The sequence below is a fragment of the Oncorhynchus nerka genome, linkage group LG10 (assembly GCF_034236695.1).
Source record: "Oncorhynchus nerka isolate Pitt River linkage group LG10, Oner_Uvic_2.0, whole genome shotgun sequence".
NCBI lineage: Eukaryota > Metazoa > Chordata > Actinopteri > Salmoniformes > Salmonidae > Oncorhynchus > Oncorhynchus nerka.
In genome coordinates, this window is record NC_088405.1 from 16,948,837 (window position 1) to 16,968,163 (window position 19,327).

Here is a 19,327-nt window from a genome sequence, read left to right on the forward strand (position 1 = left end):
ATATAAGGAACACCTAGAAATAAAGCTTGTGCAGAGACACAGAGAGCTTCTTCAGTATATAAGGAACACCTAGAAATAAAGCTTGTGCAGAGACACAGAGAGCTTCTTCAGTATATAAGGAACACCTAGAAATAAAGCACACACAGAAGTGTAAGGCTTGAACACCTGGAGACGCTGAGATTATGTGAGCCGGTTGCCTTAACAACGACCCCTGTGAAGCCCGGTGATCCCGTGGGGGCTAGTTAGCCCAGAGGTCACAACCTTTGACCTTAGCCAGTTGATCATGACAAGCTGGCCGTTCAACACCCCACCGCACACACACTTTCTCTCTCTCTCTCTCTCACACACACACACACCAGAACAACAAGGTGGACAGTTTAACCCCAGTAAGTCCCAGTGAGGGGATGTCGTGGCTAATAAACTAACATCTGGGAGAGTTACAACCATTAGTTGAGCTCTGAGACTCGGACCAAAAAACCCAATGAAATCAGACTCCCTATGTCTTAAAGTGTACAAACACTTTCATATCCAAGATGTGAAGGAGGAAAACACGTTGTCTGTATTGAGATCAGGATTCAAGAGGGAAGCATTTGAGAAATGGGCTGGAAGCAGGAAGCAATGTATACAGTTGTGTTGCACGTATACCCTCTCACCATGTCAAGTTATAGGTCTAACACAATATTTCTCCAATTACTTTTTTCTTTATCTATTTTTTTATTTTAAAAAGGTATAATAAGTTGACAACACATTCTAATTTATTGAGAAGAGTTTCATTAAAACAAATGCTTAAATTGAAAGCTCCACATTTAAAATCAATACCACATCACTGACAGTGACAACATCCAGTCTCTTGTTGCCCATGATGGTGGAAGAGGAGGGCTCAATTGTGTAGGAGGACACAGGATACCTCATTACACCACAGAGCGACTCAGCATAAATGTTTTACCCTGCGTGTCCCTCCGCCTGACTTAGCCTCATACCAGGAACTATATCCACAGCGAGTGTGCATCCAAAATGGCACACTATTCCCTACATAGTGCACTACTTTTGACAAGGGACGTATGAGCCCTGAACAAAAGTACTACACTATAGAAAATAGAGTACCATTTAGGATGAATGAATTCTCAATTATGCAAAGGCAGCTAACAGGGAAGCCTCCTATTTCACCTGTGGAGAAGAGTGGAACAATAACTATATCCTTCCACAGTGGAGACCCGTCATTCAGACAGAGCCCCACCTGTTTTGAGCCCCACATTTTTTGGGTGAGAGGCTTTCCTGTTTTGCATGTTATTTTGGCATTAATAGGTGTCACATATCAGTTTGCAAACAATGTAAAACAAATATATCATTGAGTTAATAAAACCGCATACAAACATGGTCTCTTTTTTGTTTTCTTGAGTAAGGCAGCTCCAAAATACAGGTGTTTCAGCCTAGCGCAGTGCTTTCTGTGGTGGTGGGGCAATCAAGCAGAAAATATAGAGCATTGCGCCGTGATTGGCTCAGTGTTCTGTCACTCATGGGGACACTGCTTCACCGCCAAGGGTAGATATAGAAATTTCAAGCCCCTTGGGTGCTGCCATAGAGTTACATTAGAAGTGCGCATCCAAGAAGGCTCAAGGTCATTGGCCACAGATAAAATGATATCAAATCATGCTATGTGTACAGTAGCTTTGATTGGACATCATACTTTCAAAATCTTAGCTATCAGTCATCATCATGAATCAAGTCGACAATCTACTGGCAAATTATTTTTAATCCTTGTCATGTGAAGATAAATGATGAAGAGAAATTATAGATAAAACATATCGGTGCTCATCAGCCATTGGACATAAACATTACACAACAAGTTGGAAATAGTAAATTCAACAATGATTGGGTTGGACGGAATCAGTGGCTAACTGCAAGCATTGAAAAGCAATCATTAGCCTGCTATTCAGTGGACTGTCTGTATGGTCGCAAGTCCAAGATTAAGGGTCTCTTTTCCTAGTTAAAAATTATAAACATTCAACATTGGCCATGCTGTCAATAAAGCATGATTTGTGCCTCTTTCAAAACAACTGTTAACTCGGAACTGAAAAATCTGACTTTAGTGAGTTCAAGACAACTGGGAACTCGGGAAAAACGAGTTACGACTGGGAAAATACATTTTGAACTTTCATCCAACTCGGTATTGTAAATCCGGAACTCTGACCTCTTTCTAGAACTACGGCCTGAAGATCACTGACGTCATCATGATTCAGCCTTGTTTTTTTCAGAGTGCCCAAATCCAGAGATTGACAGACTTTGATGACAAAGTTTGATGACACAATTTGCTGACGAAGGACCGCCTTGCCCCCTAACCTGTGCAAGTGAGCACAGCACAACAAGGTGAGTCCAAAAATGTATTCTATGCTGCTACATAAATTATGTAATATGCTAGGGAGATATGTATACTGTAGCTAAGAAAGTAATACTAAGGGTATGTTGTGTAGTAAGCTGTTCGTATCACATGTGCCTCACCCTAATAATTTGGTCTATTTTCACCTCTTAATTTCGTCTACTGTTCTGACTTGGTGGGGCACATGTGGCCTATAACCTGTTTTTGAGAAATGTAATCATCAAATATTGTAAGAGCTTTCATTGTCTGCTTATATGCCCCCTTTATTTATCCTAAAGTTCTGACTTGGTGTACCGGGAGTACATTGTAAGAATGGCCCATGTTCTGAATTCTGTCACTGTACACTTCAAAAGTGCTGAACAAATAGTTATATTGAGTACGTCCGTCCTAGCTTGCTCATTAATGTCTTAATCGAAATTACGGATTGCCTCTTATGTGCTTGTAGTCCCCTTATGCCATAGTTTGTACATCTCAATTGTCAGTAGAAACCACATATTTTTAAGCAAGTCAGCCATATCAACTATGTTTTTTTTAAAGGCAGTAAATGAGGCTGAATGAACTGTTTCTCTGCCAGACAAGGCTCCGCTGATAGCCAGGTGTAGCAGTGGTAATCTGCTGTTGGGACAGCTTTATGTAGGCCCTAACTGTTTGTCGACACAGTTTGTCACCGTTATAGTGCAATTAATGTATTGTTTAGTGTTGCGTTGTGTAGTGGCTTTGCTGGCATGCATCCCATATATTTTTATGCCCCACCAAGATGTACATGCTAAAATCACTCCTGTCCTTCCATGACAAGGCTATTAAGACATAAGACTCTGATTAACAGTATAGTTACACCATATTCTATTTATATGGTGTACTGGCACCATTCTCTCAAAATACCTTATTCCCTACAACTTCATATCTTAACTTTAATACAGTTTAGGATCCCTGAGGTCTAGCTAACACCAGCTCTAGCCACTCTTCAGCACTCTCCGGAAGTTCTGTTCTAGTAAATATAGATGTCCATTACATCAATCATTCACTAGAATGATCTAGACTAGTGTTGTTCTCTAAAGCATCAAACACTGCAGACTAGCCTATATCTCATCCTTATCCAATTTCAAATGTTTTAACAATCTTTCATCAACAACTCTATTAAAACCCCCTACAGATTTTGTACCCCTTGGAAAGAAAAACCTCATGATTTCATATGCCTCTAGCCTGAATCTATGAAAGAGAGAGAGAGAGACAGAGAGTGAGAGACAGAGAGAGACAGAGAGAGAGAGAGAGAGAGGGAGAGAGGGATAGAGACAAACAGACAGACAGAAAGAGAGAGAAAGAGATATGACATTTGAAATGTCTTTCTTCTTTTGGAACTTTTATGAGTGTAATGTTTACTGTTCATTTTTTAATTATTTATTTAACTTTTGTTTATTATCTATTTCAATTGCTTTGACAATGTTAACCTATGTTTCACATGCCAATAAAGCCCCATAAATTGAATTGGGTGGGAAAAAGAGCGAGAGATTCCAGTGTGAGAGGTCAACTCCAGTACCAGGGGGCCCATTCCCAGAAAGGCATAACAACAGAGCCTGTTCATCCTCCTAGTCTCACAATCCACCCCGTCTCCTCATCATTCCTTCACCCAGTGTCTCCCTCACCTCATCCCCTCCAAACACCCCACCTCCTCAATTCCATTCCACTGCAACCAGCCACCCCAAGCCCCTTATCTCCTCACCCATTCCCATCATCACCCCCCCACTCTCTTCCTCTCCTCCTCTCTCCCCTCATCCAAAGAGTGTCGGCTCCATGAATCATCAGTCTTCTCCCTCCATTAGCACTGACACAGTGATAATCAGACAGAAAAAATGAGGAAACTAACGCAGTCTTATAAATGACTGTGCTCATAGTCTCTATCTATCTCTCAATTCAAAGGGCTTTATTGGCATGGGAAACATATGTTTACATTGCCAAAGCAACTGAAATTAACAATAAACAAAAGGAAAATGAACAGTAAATGAACAGTAAACATTACACTCATAAAAGTTTTAAAAGACATTTGAAATGTTATATTATTGGCTATGTAATAGTGTTGTAACAATGTGAAAGTAGTTGAAGTATGAAAGGGAAAAAATAAACAGTTGGTGTTTGTGCTCCCTGTTTGGGTTCTCTCTCTCTCTCTCTCTCTCTGACAGTTCGGCATATCAATTTCTACCTCTCCCTCCTTCCCTCTTAACCCCCTTACCTCTCCACATCCCCCCTCCCTCCCCACGACCTCCGTCCTGCCCTCTCACCTTCACCTCTCTCCACCTCCGTCCTTTCCTCTCCACCTCTCCTTCACTCCTCCCTACCCTTCCCTCCTTCCTTCCCTCCCCTCTCCCTACCCTTCCCTTCTTCCTTCTCCACTTCTCCCTCCTTCTCTTCCCTCCCCACCCTCCCTACCCTTCCCTCCTTCCTTCTCCACCTTTCCTTCCTTCCCTTCCCTCTCCACTTCTCCCTCCTTCCCTTCCCCTCCCTTCTTCCCTCTCTACCTCTCCCTCCATCTCCCCTTGTGTGGTTTTCTCTCCCTTTTCCTCTAATTCCTGTCCTCTACCTCTCTCCACACAGTGCACCTTGACATACAGACTGAAATGGGGAACAGCTCTGAAGCACACACACACTGCTGACCTGTGACCAGCCACCTGACCATGTGTCCAAGGCCAACAAAGCAGGCTGTATTGAAAGTGACTATACTTTGTGTGTGGGTGTGTGTTTTGGACCTGCATGCTGCATAAACCTTGTTTCAAATCTCTCAATTCAATTCAAGGGCTTTATTGACATGGGAAACATATGTTTTCTCTCTCTCTCTCTCTCTTTTTCTCTCTAGTATCTTCTGAGCTTACCATAATTAGGTGTAAAATCCACACAGAGCTGTCATTTACACCAACTAGAACCAGTCTTCACTGACATTGTACAAGCCATGAGATCATGTTGTCATAGATACGGTATGGATGTTGCACAATATAGCTGCCTGAAAAGGATCAAATGATAGCTTTCTGAAACTCATAAGGGCTTTTTGAATATTGACAAATTGCAAATAAGTACAAAATTAGATTTCAACACCTGTTGTTCATTTAATTTGGCTTCCTAGTTAGTTTTTACACCAATGTGCACACTGTCCACAAAATGAGGTGGAGACTGAGCTGCACTTCCTGATCTCCTGACAAATGTATGACCATATTAGAGACACATATTTCCCTCAGATTACACAGTCTCACAAAGAATTCGAAAACAAATCCAATTTTGATAAACTCCCATATCTATTAGGTGAAATACCACAGTGTGTCATCACAGAAGCAATATTTGTGACCCGTTGCCACAAGAAAAGGGCAACCAGTGAAGCACAAACACCATTGTAAATACAACCCATATTTGTTTATTTATTTTCCCTTGTGTACTTATTATTACAACACTGTATATAGCCATAATATGACATTTGAAATGTCTCTATTCTTTTGAAACTTTTGCGAGTGTAATGTTTACTGTTCATTTCTGAATTTTTATTTCCCTTTTGTTTATGATCTATTTCCCTTGTTTTGGCAATGTAAACATGTGTTTCCCATGCCTATAAAGCCCCTTTGAATTGAATTGAGCAGAAGAAGAGAGAGAGGTCTAATTGTGGTTGTACAGAGGTTTGTAAACAGGCTTCGCCAAACAGACAGAACGTGTCAACATGAAAGACAACACTGACTGGTCAGTCAAAAATATGTGTAAGACCACCAGGCAAATGTTTGAGCAAGCCGATCTTTATTGGACATCGCCTCTGAAGCTTTGTGACAAAGCCAATAGATAGTTTACCAAGGCCTGCATTTGAAAGCTTTGACTTCTACACCAATCACCACATGAATGAAACAGGCACGGTATGTTGGCCTAGACTTGAACATCCTCTAGTACTGAAGACAACATTCTCTTTTTGTTGGATAATGTTATATCACAAAAAAATGATATGGTAGGCCAGGCCTATTTCTTATCACGTTAATAGACCTACTGAGTAATAAACCTCTAAATACAGTATTGAGGACCAATAGCCTAACTGCATCATATAATATTGAATATAATAAAACAACCTTAGGCTATCTTTTCTACAGGGACTATGAGCAATACATGTTCAATCTCAATGTTGCTCTTCACGTGTCCAGTGCAATAAGCTTTGAAAAAAGTATCAATTCTTCAGGAACATCGCAACAAAAAAAGGCTGACCCGAAGACAGGATCAGATCACATGTCATTGACATTTTCTAAGGCTTTTATTTTCATTATCTTACACATTTTCTCTCTCGAGGCTGCTAAGTGCTGTGTAAACAAAGCATTTCCCAAAGAGTCATTCTGGTGAATGATATGGTGAAGTCCATACTTAACAATACGTAAACCCATTATGGGGTTTGATAATTTTCTCATTAAATAAAATCCTAATTTATTGTGTGCCAATATGGCAATGAGCATTCCATTATTTATTGTTGCACGGGCAGCATGTTTTCTCAGACATGTCAATAAAAATAAACACATTAAAACAACTATAAATAGTTACGTTAGAATAATCATTCGTGTACATACCGACTGCTTTGATGACAAACCCTTTGGGTGACCTCAGCGCTCGGCGCATCCAAGCTTCCCTCAGCACCTCTAGGTTGTTGGCATTCCCATGGACGAACAATACCAAATTCTCCATCCATCCTTGAAAGTAAACTTCAGCTATAGCTTTCACAAGTCTTTTATTCCAAAAACTGCGCAGATTTTGCGCTTTAAAATCGGCAAAAATCTCCTGGCCGCTTGCAGCCTTGTATTTCTCTCCACCCGTGGCTCTCGAGCTCTCCTCGTCCTTGCCGAAGACCAGCGCGAGCGAGGCGGTCGACAGTTGGACGACCCGTTGTTGTGACATTTTCGTTATCTCGGATTTGCGCGATTCCAGGAGAGAAATATCATGCTACAGACACTATAAAAAAAAATTGAAGCTCTTTTTCCAACTCGTAAAGTGATGCTATTCCACCATACTCTCATTGGAACGCTAGAATGTGGAAAACATTCTGACAGTGGCTGTGAGCTGTGCCTGTAATTTAGCGGAGCGCAGACTGAGGTAGTTTCTCCTGCTTCCAAGGTAACCAGCGGTGACACTGGCAGAGGAGGCGGAGGGATGCTGATAATCAGCTAGTTGTGACAGGGCCAGTGGCGACCCGTCATTCAAGGCAGGCAACACATATTTAGCATTAATAGGTGTCACATATCAGTTTTCAAAACAATGTCAAAAAATAAATATATATCACTGAGTTAATTAAGCTGCATACCTACATTCTCTTTTTTTTGTTTTCTTGAGTAAGGAAGCTCCAAAATGCAGGTGTTTCAGCTTAGCTCAGTGCTTTCTGTGGCGGTGGGGCAAGCCAGCAGAAAAAATGGAGCGTTGCGCTGTGATTGGCTCAGTGTTCTGTCACGCATGGGGACACTACGTCACCGCCAAGTCTAAGGGTAGGGCTAGACAATTCTAGACCCTTGGTTGCTGCCATAGAGTTACATTAGAGGTGCCCATCCAAGAAGGCTCAAGGTCACTGTCCACAGATAAAATGACAAAAAAATCACATTATATCTACAGTAGCTTTGATTGGACATCATACTTTCAAAATCTTAGCTAGTGTAGCCGATGTGAAATGGCTAGCTAGTTAGCGGTGGTGCGCGCTAGTGGCGTTTCAATCGGTGACATCACTTGCTCTTAGACCTTGAAGTAGTGGTTCCCCTTGCTCTGCGGCTTTTGTGGAGCGATGGGTAACGATGCTTCGAGGGTGACTTTTGACATGTGCAGAGTGTCCCTGGTTCGCGCCCAGGTTGGGGCGAGGGGACGGACGTAGAGTCTATACTGTTACACTAGCAGTCATCATCATTAATCATGTGGACAATATACTGGCATCATTTTTAATCCTTGTCATATGAAGAGAAATTATAGATAAAACATATCGGTGCTCATCGGCCATTGGACATAAACATTACACAACAAGTTAGAAATCGCAAATTCAACAATGAGTGGTTTGGAAGGAATCAGTGACTGTGGCTAACTGCAAGCAAAGCAATAACTAGCTTGCTATTCAGTGGAATGGCTGTGTGGTCCCAACTCTGGGATTAAGGGGCTCTTTTCCAAGTTTAAAATGATAAACATTCAACATTGGCCATGCTGTCAATGAAGGATGATTTGTGCCGTGCTCAAAACATCTTAACTCGGAACTGCAAAATCTGACTTCAGTGAGTTGAAGACAACTGGGACGTTTTGAACGGTCATCCAACTCGGAATTGTAAATCCGGCCTCTTTCTAGAGCTACGACCTGAAGATCACTGACGTCATCATGATTCAAGTCCCCAGTTGTTTTGAAAGCACCATCAATCCAGAGAATGCCAGACTTTGATGACATAATTTGCCCATGAAGTACCGCAGGGCAACCTTCCTATTCAAGTGAGCACAGCACAACATGGTGAGTCCAAAAATGTATGCATAAATTATGTAATATGCTAGGGAGATATGTATACCATAGCTAAGAAAGTAATACTAAATGTATGTTGTGTAGTAAGTTGTTAGTAGCCCATGTGCCTCACCCTATTAATATTGTCTATTTACCCCTCTTAATATGGCCTACTGTTCTGACTTGGTGGTGCACATGAAGCCTAGAGAAATGTAATCATCGAATATTGTAAGAGCTTTCATTGTCTGCTTATATGCCCCCTTTATTTAGCCTAAAGTTCTGACTTGGTGTATAGGGAGAACACTGTAAGAACGGCCAATGTTCTGAATTCTGTTGCTGTACATTTCAAAAGTGCTGAACAAATAGTTATAATGACAACGTCCGTCGTCGCTCGCTCATTTATGTCTTAATTGAAATTACGGATTTCCTCTTATCCGCCTGTCGGCCCCTTATGCCTTAGCTTGTACATCTCAATTGTCATTAGAAACCACATTAGTTTAAGCAAGTCACCCATATCAGCTATGTCGTTTTTTTTTAAGGCAGTAAATGAGGCTGAATTAACTGTTTCTCTGCCAGACAAGGCTCCGCTGATAGCCTGGTGTAGCAGTGGTAAGATGTTGAGACTACTGTTGGGACAGCTTTATGTAGGCCCTAACAGTTTGTCACCGTTATAGTGCAATTAATGTATTGTTTAGTGTTGTGGCATTCATCCCACTTCTTCTTTTTTTTGCCCCACCAAGATGTGCATGCTAAAATTGCCAATGGACAGGGCCAATAAAATGAGTCTCAGGTTGGGGCATTGAATAGGCCCTTGCTATCCAGGATCCTTGGGAGTTGGGACATCCCTACCCCATTGAAGTTAAAATGGTTAAAGTAAGGGTTAGGGTGGGGTTTAGGGGCAAGGACGTCCCAACGATTGACTATATCACTGTCCCTATTGAATAGCCATTCAACTGTTACCTAAAGGCCTAATACAGTCACATTGCCATTCAACTGGAACCTAAAGGCCTAATACAGTCACATTGCCATTCAACTGTTACCTAAAGGTCTAATACAGTCACATTGCCATTCAACTGTTACCTAAAGGCCTAATACAGTCACATTGCCATTCAACTGTTACCTATAGGCCTAATACAGTCACATTGCCATTCAACTGTTACCTAAAGGCCTAATACAGTCACATAGCCATTCAACTGTTACCTATAGGCCTAATACAGTCACATAGCCATTCAACTGTTACCTAAAGGCCTAATACAGTCACATTGCCATTCAACTGGAACCCGACAGACAGGTGTGAATCTCAACTGTTACCTATAGGCCTAATACAGTCACATTGCCATTCAACTGGAACCCGACAGACAGGTGTGAATCTCAACTGTTACCTATAGGCCTAATACAGTCACATAGCCATTCAACTGTTACCTAAAGGCATAATACAGTCACATAGCCATTCAACTGTTACCTAAAGGCCTAATACAGTCACATTGCCATTCAACTGTTACCTATAGGCCTAATACAGTCACATAGCCATTCAACTGTTACCTAAAGGCATAATACAGTCACATAGCCATTCAACTGTTACCTAAAGGCCTAATACAGTCACATTGCCATTCAACTGGAACCCGACAGACAGGTGTGAATCTCAACTGTTACCTATAGGCCTAATACAGTCACATTGCCATTCAACTGTTACCTATAGGCCTAATACAGTCACATTGCCATTCAACTGTTACCTATAGGCCTAATACAGTCACATTGCCATTCAACTGTTACCTATAGGCCTAATACAGCCACATAGCCATTCAACTGTTACCTAAAGGCCTAATACAGTCACATAGCCATTCAACTGTTACCTATAGGCCTAATACAGTCACATTGCCATTCAACTGGAACCCGACAGACAGGTGTGAATCTCAACTGTTACCTATAGGCCTAATACAGTCACATAGCCATTCAACTGTTACCTATAGGCCTAATACAGTCACATTGCCATTCAACTGTTACCTATAGGCCTAATACAGTCACATTGCCATTCAACTGGAACCCGACAGACAGGTGTGAATCTCAACTGTTACCTATAGGCCTAATGCAGTCACATAGCCATTCAACTGTTACCTATAGGCCTAATACAGTCACATAGCCATTCAACTGTTACCTATAGGCCTAATACAGTCACATAGCCATTCAACTGTTACCTATAGGCCTAATACAGTCACATTGCCATTCAACTGTTACCTATAGGCCTAATACAGTCACATAGCCATTCAACTGTTACCTATAGGCCTAATACAGTCACATTGCCATTCAACTGTTACCTATAGGCCTAATACAGTCACATAGCCATTCAACTGTTACCTAAAGGCCTAATACAGTCACATAGCCATTCAACTGTTACCTATAGGCCTAATACAGTCACATAGCCATTCAACTGTTACCTATAGGCCTAATACAGTCACATAGCCATTCAACTGTTACCTAAAGGCCTAATACAGTCACATTGCCATTCAACTGTTACCTATAGGCCTAATACAGTCACATAGCCATTCAACTGTTACCTAAAGGCCTAATACAGTCACATTGCCATTCAACTGTTACCTAAAGGCCTAATACAGTCACATTGCCATTCAACTGTTACCTATAGGCCTAATACAGTCACATAGCCATTCAACTGTTACCTAAAGGCCTAATACAGTCACATTGCCATTCAACTGTTACCTATAGGCCTAATACAGTCACATAGCCATTCAACTGTTACCTAAAGGCCTAATACAGTCACATTGCCATTCAACTGTTACCTATAGGCCTAATACAGTCACATTGCCATTCAACTGTTACCTATAGGCCTAATACAGTCACATAGCCATTCAACTGTTACCTAAAGGCCTAATACAGTCACATTGCCATTCAACTGTTACCTATAGGCCTAATACAGTCACATAGCCATTCAACTGTTACCTAAAGGCCTAATACAGTCACATTGCCATTCAACTGTTACCTATAGGCCTAATACAGTCACATAGCCATTCAACTGTTACCTAAAGGCCTAATACAGTCACATTGCCATTCAACTGGAACCTAAAGGCCTAATACAGTCACATTGCCATTCAACTGTTACCTATAGGCCTAATACAGTCACATAGCCATTCAACTGTTACCTAAAGGCCTAATACAGTCACATTGCCATTCAACTGTTACCTATAGGCCTAATACAGTCACATAGCCATTCAACTGTTACCTAAAGGCCTAATACAGTCACATTGCCATTCAACTGTTACCTATAGGCCTAATACAGTCACATAGCCATTCAACTGTTACCTAAAGGCCTAATACAGTCACATTGCCATTCAACTGTTACCTATAGGCCTAATACAGTCACATAGCCATTCAACTGTTACCTATAGGCCTAATACAGTCACATTGCCATTCAACTGTTACCTATAGGCCTAATACAGTCACATTGCCATTCAACTGTTACCTATAGGCCTAATACAGTCACATAGCCATTCAACTGTTACCTATAGGCCTAATACAGTCACATTGCCATTCAACTGTTACCTATAGGCCTAATACAGTCACATTGCCATTCAACTGTTACCTATAGGCCTAATACAGTCACATTGCCATTCAACTGTTACCTATAGGCCTAATACAGTCACATAGCCATTCAACTGTTACCTAAAGGCCTAATACAGTCACATTGCCATTCAACTGTTACCTATAGGCCTAATACAGTCACATAGCCATTCAACTGTTACCTATAGGCCTAATACAGTCACATTGCCATTCAACTGTTACCTAAAGGCCTAATACAGTCACATTGCCATTCAACTGTTACCTATAGGCCTAATACAGTCACATAGCCATTCAACTGTTACCTAAAGGCCTAATACAGTCACATTGCCATTCAACTGTTACCTATAGGCCTAATACAGTCACATAGCCATTCAACTGTTACCTATAGGCCTAATACAGTCACATTGCCATTCAACTGTTACCTATAGGCCTAATACAGTCACATTGCCATTCAACTGTTACCTATAGGCCTAATACAGTCACATTGCCATTCAACTGTTACCTATAGGCCTAATACAGTCACATAGCCATTCAACTGTTACCTAAAGGCCTAATACAGTCACATTGCCATTCAACTGTTACCTATAGGCCTAATACAGTCACATTGCCATTCAACTGTTACCTATAGGCCTAATACAGTCACATTGCCATTCAAGCATAATAATGTGCGTATAATGCGTGGCTATTCTTACACGCCAACAGCACACAAACCCAATTAAACTTGCCATGTTCTATATAATAAATAAACCATTTAATTATTTCACACGTATTACATAATAACACATGTAGACTATGTCTATTTCAATAGGGCTGGTATCAAAATTATATTCTGGATGACATTGAAATACACATGGGCCAACCAAGGGGCTTGTCTGAAGTCAATATCCAACAGTTCTTAGTTGGTATGTAGAAATTAGACAGGCCTCGCCATTTCATTCTGTAGGCTCCATAATTAGATCATGAATGTAAGACTTTATGCAAGAAAAAATATGTGCAAATGCCCTTGCTCACAGAAAACACAAGACAGATATTGTTTGTTGAGTATACATCAGTAGTAGCAGGTTAGGGTTTGGAATCAGACCAGCTCCAAGGTTCCTGTTCAAGGTTTCTCTTATAAATGCTTCCTACGTCAGAAAAGCACACGGGATAGCTCATAGAGCCTGGTTTGAAAGCAACTTTTGTTGAGGGCTAGGGTCTTTTAAATGAGGGCACCTCTTTCCTCTCTCACTAGACTGTGTTGCTCTGGGTTACTTCTTCGAACAGCCAAATAACTTGATGCCAATAAGAACATTTTAGCAAAAGGTTGCCATAGGTCTCTAGTTGTGGTACATGGAATTGACATGCAATGCCACAGGAAAAACATACACTCGAACACTGGCTCTAAAGAAGGTTTGGTAACCAGTAACCACTGCCCTTTATAGATAGGTAGCTATAACGAGAACCATTCCCTCCCAGACACCTCATTACACCAGGCTTTTTCCTGCAGCCATGACAGACGGACGGACGGACGGACAGGACAGACAGGACAGACAGACAGACAGACAGACACCTCATTACACCAGGCTTTTTCTGCAGCCATAACAGACAGACAGACAGACACCTCATTACACCAGGCTTTTTCTGCAGCCATAACAGACATACACAGACAGGACAGACATACACCTCATTACACTAGGCTTTTTCTGCAGCCATAACAGACAGACAGACAGACACCTCATTACACCAGGCTTTTTCTGCAGCCATAACAGACAGACAGACAGACAGACACCTCATTACACCAGGCTTTTTCTGCAGCCATAACAGACATACACAGACAGGACAGACAGACACCTCATTTCACTAGGCTTTTTCTGCAGCCATAACAGACAGACAGACAGACACCTCATTACACCAGGCTTTTTCTGCAGCCATAGCAGACAGACAGACAGACACCTCATTACTTACACCAGGCTTTTTCTGCAGCCATAACAGACAGACAGACAGACATACACCTCATTACACCAGGCTTTTTCTGCAGCCATAACAGACATACACAGACAGGACACACAGACAACTCATTACACTAGGCTTTTTCTGCAGCCATAACAGACAGGACAGACAGACACCTCATTACACCAGGCTTTTTCTGCAGCCATAACAGACAGACATACACCTCATTACACCAGGCTTTTTCTGCAGCCATAACAGACAGGACAGACAGGACAGACAGACACCTCAGTACACCAGGCTTTTTCTGCAGCCATAACAGACAGACAGACAGACAGACAGACAGACAGACAGACAGACAGACAGGACAGACATACGGCTCATATATCATAGTCTCAGAGAGTCCCTCAGGTCTATAGTTTCAGGGGCACTCAGAGCCCTGTACAAGTCGAGGGGCCACCCTGACTCCTTGTGGTATTAAGCCCAGTGCTTGAACAGGATATTGCGTTTCCTCTCAACATGAAAATAATACATCACCCAGACTACATGATGAATTATGTGCTGTGTTCAACCGGTGGTGGAGGAAGGGGGGGGGAGAGAGAGGGGAAGTCTGTTATTCACTTGTTATTGATGTGGTTAGATGTAATTACAAAGTAATTACCTAATGAGAAGGGGAGGGGTCTATTATTCACTTGGTATTGATGTGGTTAGATGTAATTAGAAAGTAATTACCTAATGAGAAGGGGAGGGGTCTATTATTCACTTGGTATTGATGTGGTTAGATGTAATTAGAAAGTAATTACCTAATGAGAAGGGGAGGGGTCTATTATTCACTTGGTATTGATGTGGTTAGATGTAATTAGAAAGTAATTACCTAATGAGAAGGGGAGGGGTCTATTATTCACTTGGTATTGATGTGGTTAGATGTAATTAGAAAGTAATTACCTAATGAGAAGGGGAGGGGTATGTTATTCACTTGGTATTGACGTGGTTAGATGTAATTAGAAAGTAATTACCTAATGAGAAGGGGAGGGGTATGTTATTCACTTGGTATTGATGTGGTTAGATGTAATTAGAAAGTAATTACCTAATGATTACCCTTTTATTTATATTGGGACATCTAAAAACAAGTAGCATTACCATTTGGTAACAGATAGTTACCAATGACCCTGAATTCTTTGAAGTAACTAATTCACTGCTACCAGATCATTTTAGAAAACAGCATGCAAATACCAGCTGAATAGGAATGTTAATTGAAAACAGCATGCAAATACCAGCTGAATAGGAATGTTAATTGAAAACAGCATGCAAATACCAGCTGAATAGGAATGTTAATTGAAAACAGCATGCAAATACCAGCTGAATAGGAATGTTAATTGAAAACAGCATGCAAATACCAGCTGAATAGGAATGTTAATTGAAAACAGCATGCAAATACCAGCTGAATAGGAATGTTAATTGAAAACAGCATGCAAATACCAGCTGAATAGGAATGTTAATTGAAAACAGCATGCAAATACCAGCTGAATAGGAATGTTAATTGAAAACAGCATGCAAATACCAGCTGAATAGGAATGTTAATTGAAAACAGCATGCAAATACCAGCTGAATAGGAATGTTAATTGAAAACAGCATGCAAATACCAGCTGAATAGGAATGTTAATTGAAAACAGCATGCAAATACCAGCTGAATAGGAATGTTAATTGAAAACAGCATGCAAATACCAGCTGAATAGGAATGTTAATTGAAACCATATTTTCCCCTCAATCATTAACCCATGATTCAGTATCTGAAATGCTTCTCTGGCTGACCCAGTATGAAACATAAACACTTTCTTTGCATTGCACTGACATAACATGTGTTTCTTAGTTTTTTACAAAAATATCACCAATATCCATCCAATTCAATAGAATCCCTGATGGACAATTATTGTGTAGCGTGAAAAATATGTTGATGTTGAATTCCCTGATAAAGATAGTTGGCAGACTGGGGGTAACTTTGTGGGAAGGTAACAATGGTAGTTGGAAGCCCCTCCTGATTTTTATTTAGAAGTACCGGTGGAACTGATTATCAACGCATACTTCAAGTTACTAGAATGAAATACTATGTGGGCGCGTGCGTCATTGTGTGTGCGCATGTGCCAGTGTGTGCATGTGCGTGCGCCAGTGTGTGCGCCAGTGTGTGCATGTGTGAATCTGAAACAATTTCGCCTGAATCAGTGCCAGTTGTCTCTCCAGGTTTGTGCATGTCAGATATCCCAGATTATATTATAGACTACTGTATGTTTTCAACCAGATATGTCAATGAAGTGAATGTTTAACCACAATGTCTGAATTTCCCCCTGCATGCCAATACATCGGTTACCACTACAGCTGCTCTGGCTTTGGGAAAGATTCTGACTAAACCCCAGAAAGGATTTCCTGAATCCCCTATTCCTCCCTGACCCGATTCATTCCAAAACCATCCCCAATCCCTCCCTGACCCGATTCATTCCAAAACCATCCCCTATCCCTCCCTGACCCGATTCATTCCAAAACCATCCCCTATCCCTCCCTGACCCGATTCATTCCAAAACCATCCCCTATCCCTCCCTGACCCGATTCATTCCAAAACCATCCCCTATCCCTCCCTGACCCGATTCATTCCAAAACCATCCCCTATTCCTCCCTGACCCGATTCATTCCAAAACCATCCCCTATCCCTCCCTGACCCGATTCATTCCAAAACCATCCCCTATCCCTCCCTGACCCGATTCATTCCAAAACCATCCCCTATCCCTCCCTGACCCGATTCATTCCAAAACCATCCCCTATCCCTCCCTGACCCGATTCATTCCAAAACCATCCCCTATTCCTCCCTGACCCGATTCATTCCAAAACCATCCCCTATCCCTCCCTGACCCGATTCATTCCAAAACCATCCCCTATCCCTCCCTGACCCGATTCATTCCAAAACTACAGCAGGACTCATCACATATGGAACTACCTCCCACAAAACCACAGCAGGACTCATCACATATGGAACTACCTCCCACAGAACCACAGCAGGACTCATCACATATGGAACTACCTCCCACAAAACCACAGCAGGACTCATCACATATGGAACTACCTCCCACAGAACAACAGCAGGACTCATCACATATGGAACTACCTCCCACAGAACCATAGCAATATGGAGACACTCAATTTGCGAGTTAAGCTGAAATGGTACGCAGAGCATTCATTTTGGCCAGAGATACTTGAGTCCGTAGAAAAGTAGAGCACGACATAGGAAACAGGGAGCCATTTGGCACAATGTCAACCTATTTATTGTTAATTGGACTCCTTCATTCCAAATCTCTTCATTGCTGGTTGGGTTGTCTCAATATGAATCAGGATGACCCAGCCCTTATCGTGGGCAGTGACCTGGATGGAAGGGAGCTGTCAGAATCGGAATGTTGGAGTTAATTGGAAGGGGCCATAGAAGAGAGGGGTCAGGCCAGAAGAGGTCAGGGTGAGGATTAGAATGTCTGGTCTGAGAAATCCATTCTCCTGCCTGCCAGAGACCACGATAGACAGCAAGATGTCTGTCTGTGGGGCTGGAGTTTTTCCTGGTATCCTTCCAGATGGGTTCTATACATGTGTAGACGGACTCCCTGTGGAGAAAATGACCTGGAATTCATGGTCTTTACAGGCTGGACACAACACTGCAAGGCTGGTGGGGGATCAGTAATGTATAGTTTATTGTTTTAATGTAAGAAATGTTGTTAGTCATCACCACATACATCAGACAGAGTTGACTGGATTATTACGTAGAATCGTCCCTCATTTAGTATAGAAAAGTCTTTCACATTCACGTCATACTAAAGTCTTTTCATTACGCCTTTGCATTTCCAGTCTTCTTCATGTAGAATATTGGATTCCATATGTCAGTGTTTAGACTGTTGTCTGATGTATCAGCATGAGGAGAGGTGGTCTCTCAACCCACAGGCATTCTCTATTCTAATTACTGTTCTATTCTAATTACAGTTCTATTCTTATAACTGTTCTATTCTAATTACTGTTCTATTCTTATTACTGTTCTATTCTTATTACTGTTCTATTCTAATTACTGTTCTATTCTTATAACTGTTCTATTCTAATTACTGTTCTATTCTTATTACTGTTCTATTCTAATTACTGTTCTATTCTAATTACTGTTCTATTCTTATTACTTTTCTATTCTTATTACTGTTCTATTCTTATTACTGTTCTATTCTTATTACTGTTCTATTCTAATTACTGTTCTATTCTTATTACTTTTCTATTCTTATTACTGTTCTATTCTTATTACTTTTCTATTCTTATTTCTTATGAAAGATTACTCCTCCAGCCCACTCCCTCTGCTACCAAGATCAAAGCAGCCTGGACCTGCTTCCTATTCAATCCTAACGGTGTGTATTGATGTTCATAAGACAGAAACAAGAGCATGCCCGAGTGATTTAGCAGGAAAAAAATCTATTCACTTCCTAATTCAAGTCTGGATTAGGCTTTGTTTCATTTTATAACACACACAAGGTGCAGACAGCCACAGACAGGTCGTAAAACTTGATTGCTGAAGTCAGATCCTAAATTGGGTCTTGTTTTAATAACTTGTGGAAAGGAGAAGGTTTCCAAAACAGCACTTAACTCTGAGCATTATGTTCTCCCTGCTTTTAGATTCTCCAGGGTGGTTTTTACACATCAAAGAAAATACATGGGGATATATGGCCCATTGAGGAAATCAATCTCACTGAAAAATCTATTTCAGCCAAGTCTCATTAAGAAAAGGAATGTGATGGTCACGTCGATGCGTGTTGAGGGATTTGTGTGTTTGTGTGTGTGTGTGTGTGTGTATGTGTGTGTGTATGTGTGTGCGTGTATGTGTGTGCGTGTGTGTATGTGTGTGCGTGAGAAAGGAAGATTCAGGAAGGTCAATACTGAGCAGAAGGCAAGAAGCCAGGAATTCTTTTAGAACTGTTAAGTTAACA

At 41.3% G+C, this 19,327-nt stretch overlaps 1 protein-coding gene across 2 annotated transcripts in view; it reads right to left on the bottom strand.

The window, feature by feature from the left end:
* Window positions 1–19,327, bottom strand: part of LOC115134953 (storkhead-box protein 1-like) — an 80,371-nt gene that overhangs the window by 60,778 nt on the left and 266 nt on the right. Inside the window, exon 1 of one of the 2 annotated variants that reach the window (XM_029669071.2) lies at window positions 6,952–7,506. The exons of the other annotated variant lie outside the window; for it this stretch is intronic. Within the exon in view, the coding sequence (XP_029524931.1) occupies window positions 6,952–7,276 (325 nt within the window). The 5' untranslated portion in view covers window positions 7,277–7,506. Of the gene's footprint in view, window positions 1–6,951; window positions 7,507–19,327 lie in introns of those variants that run through there. 2 annotated transcript variants of the gene reach the window in all.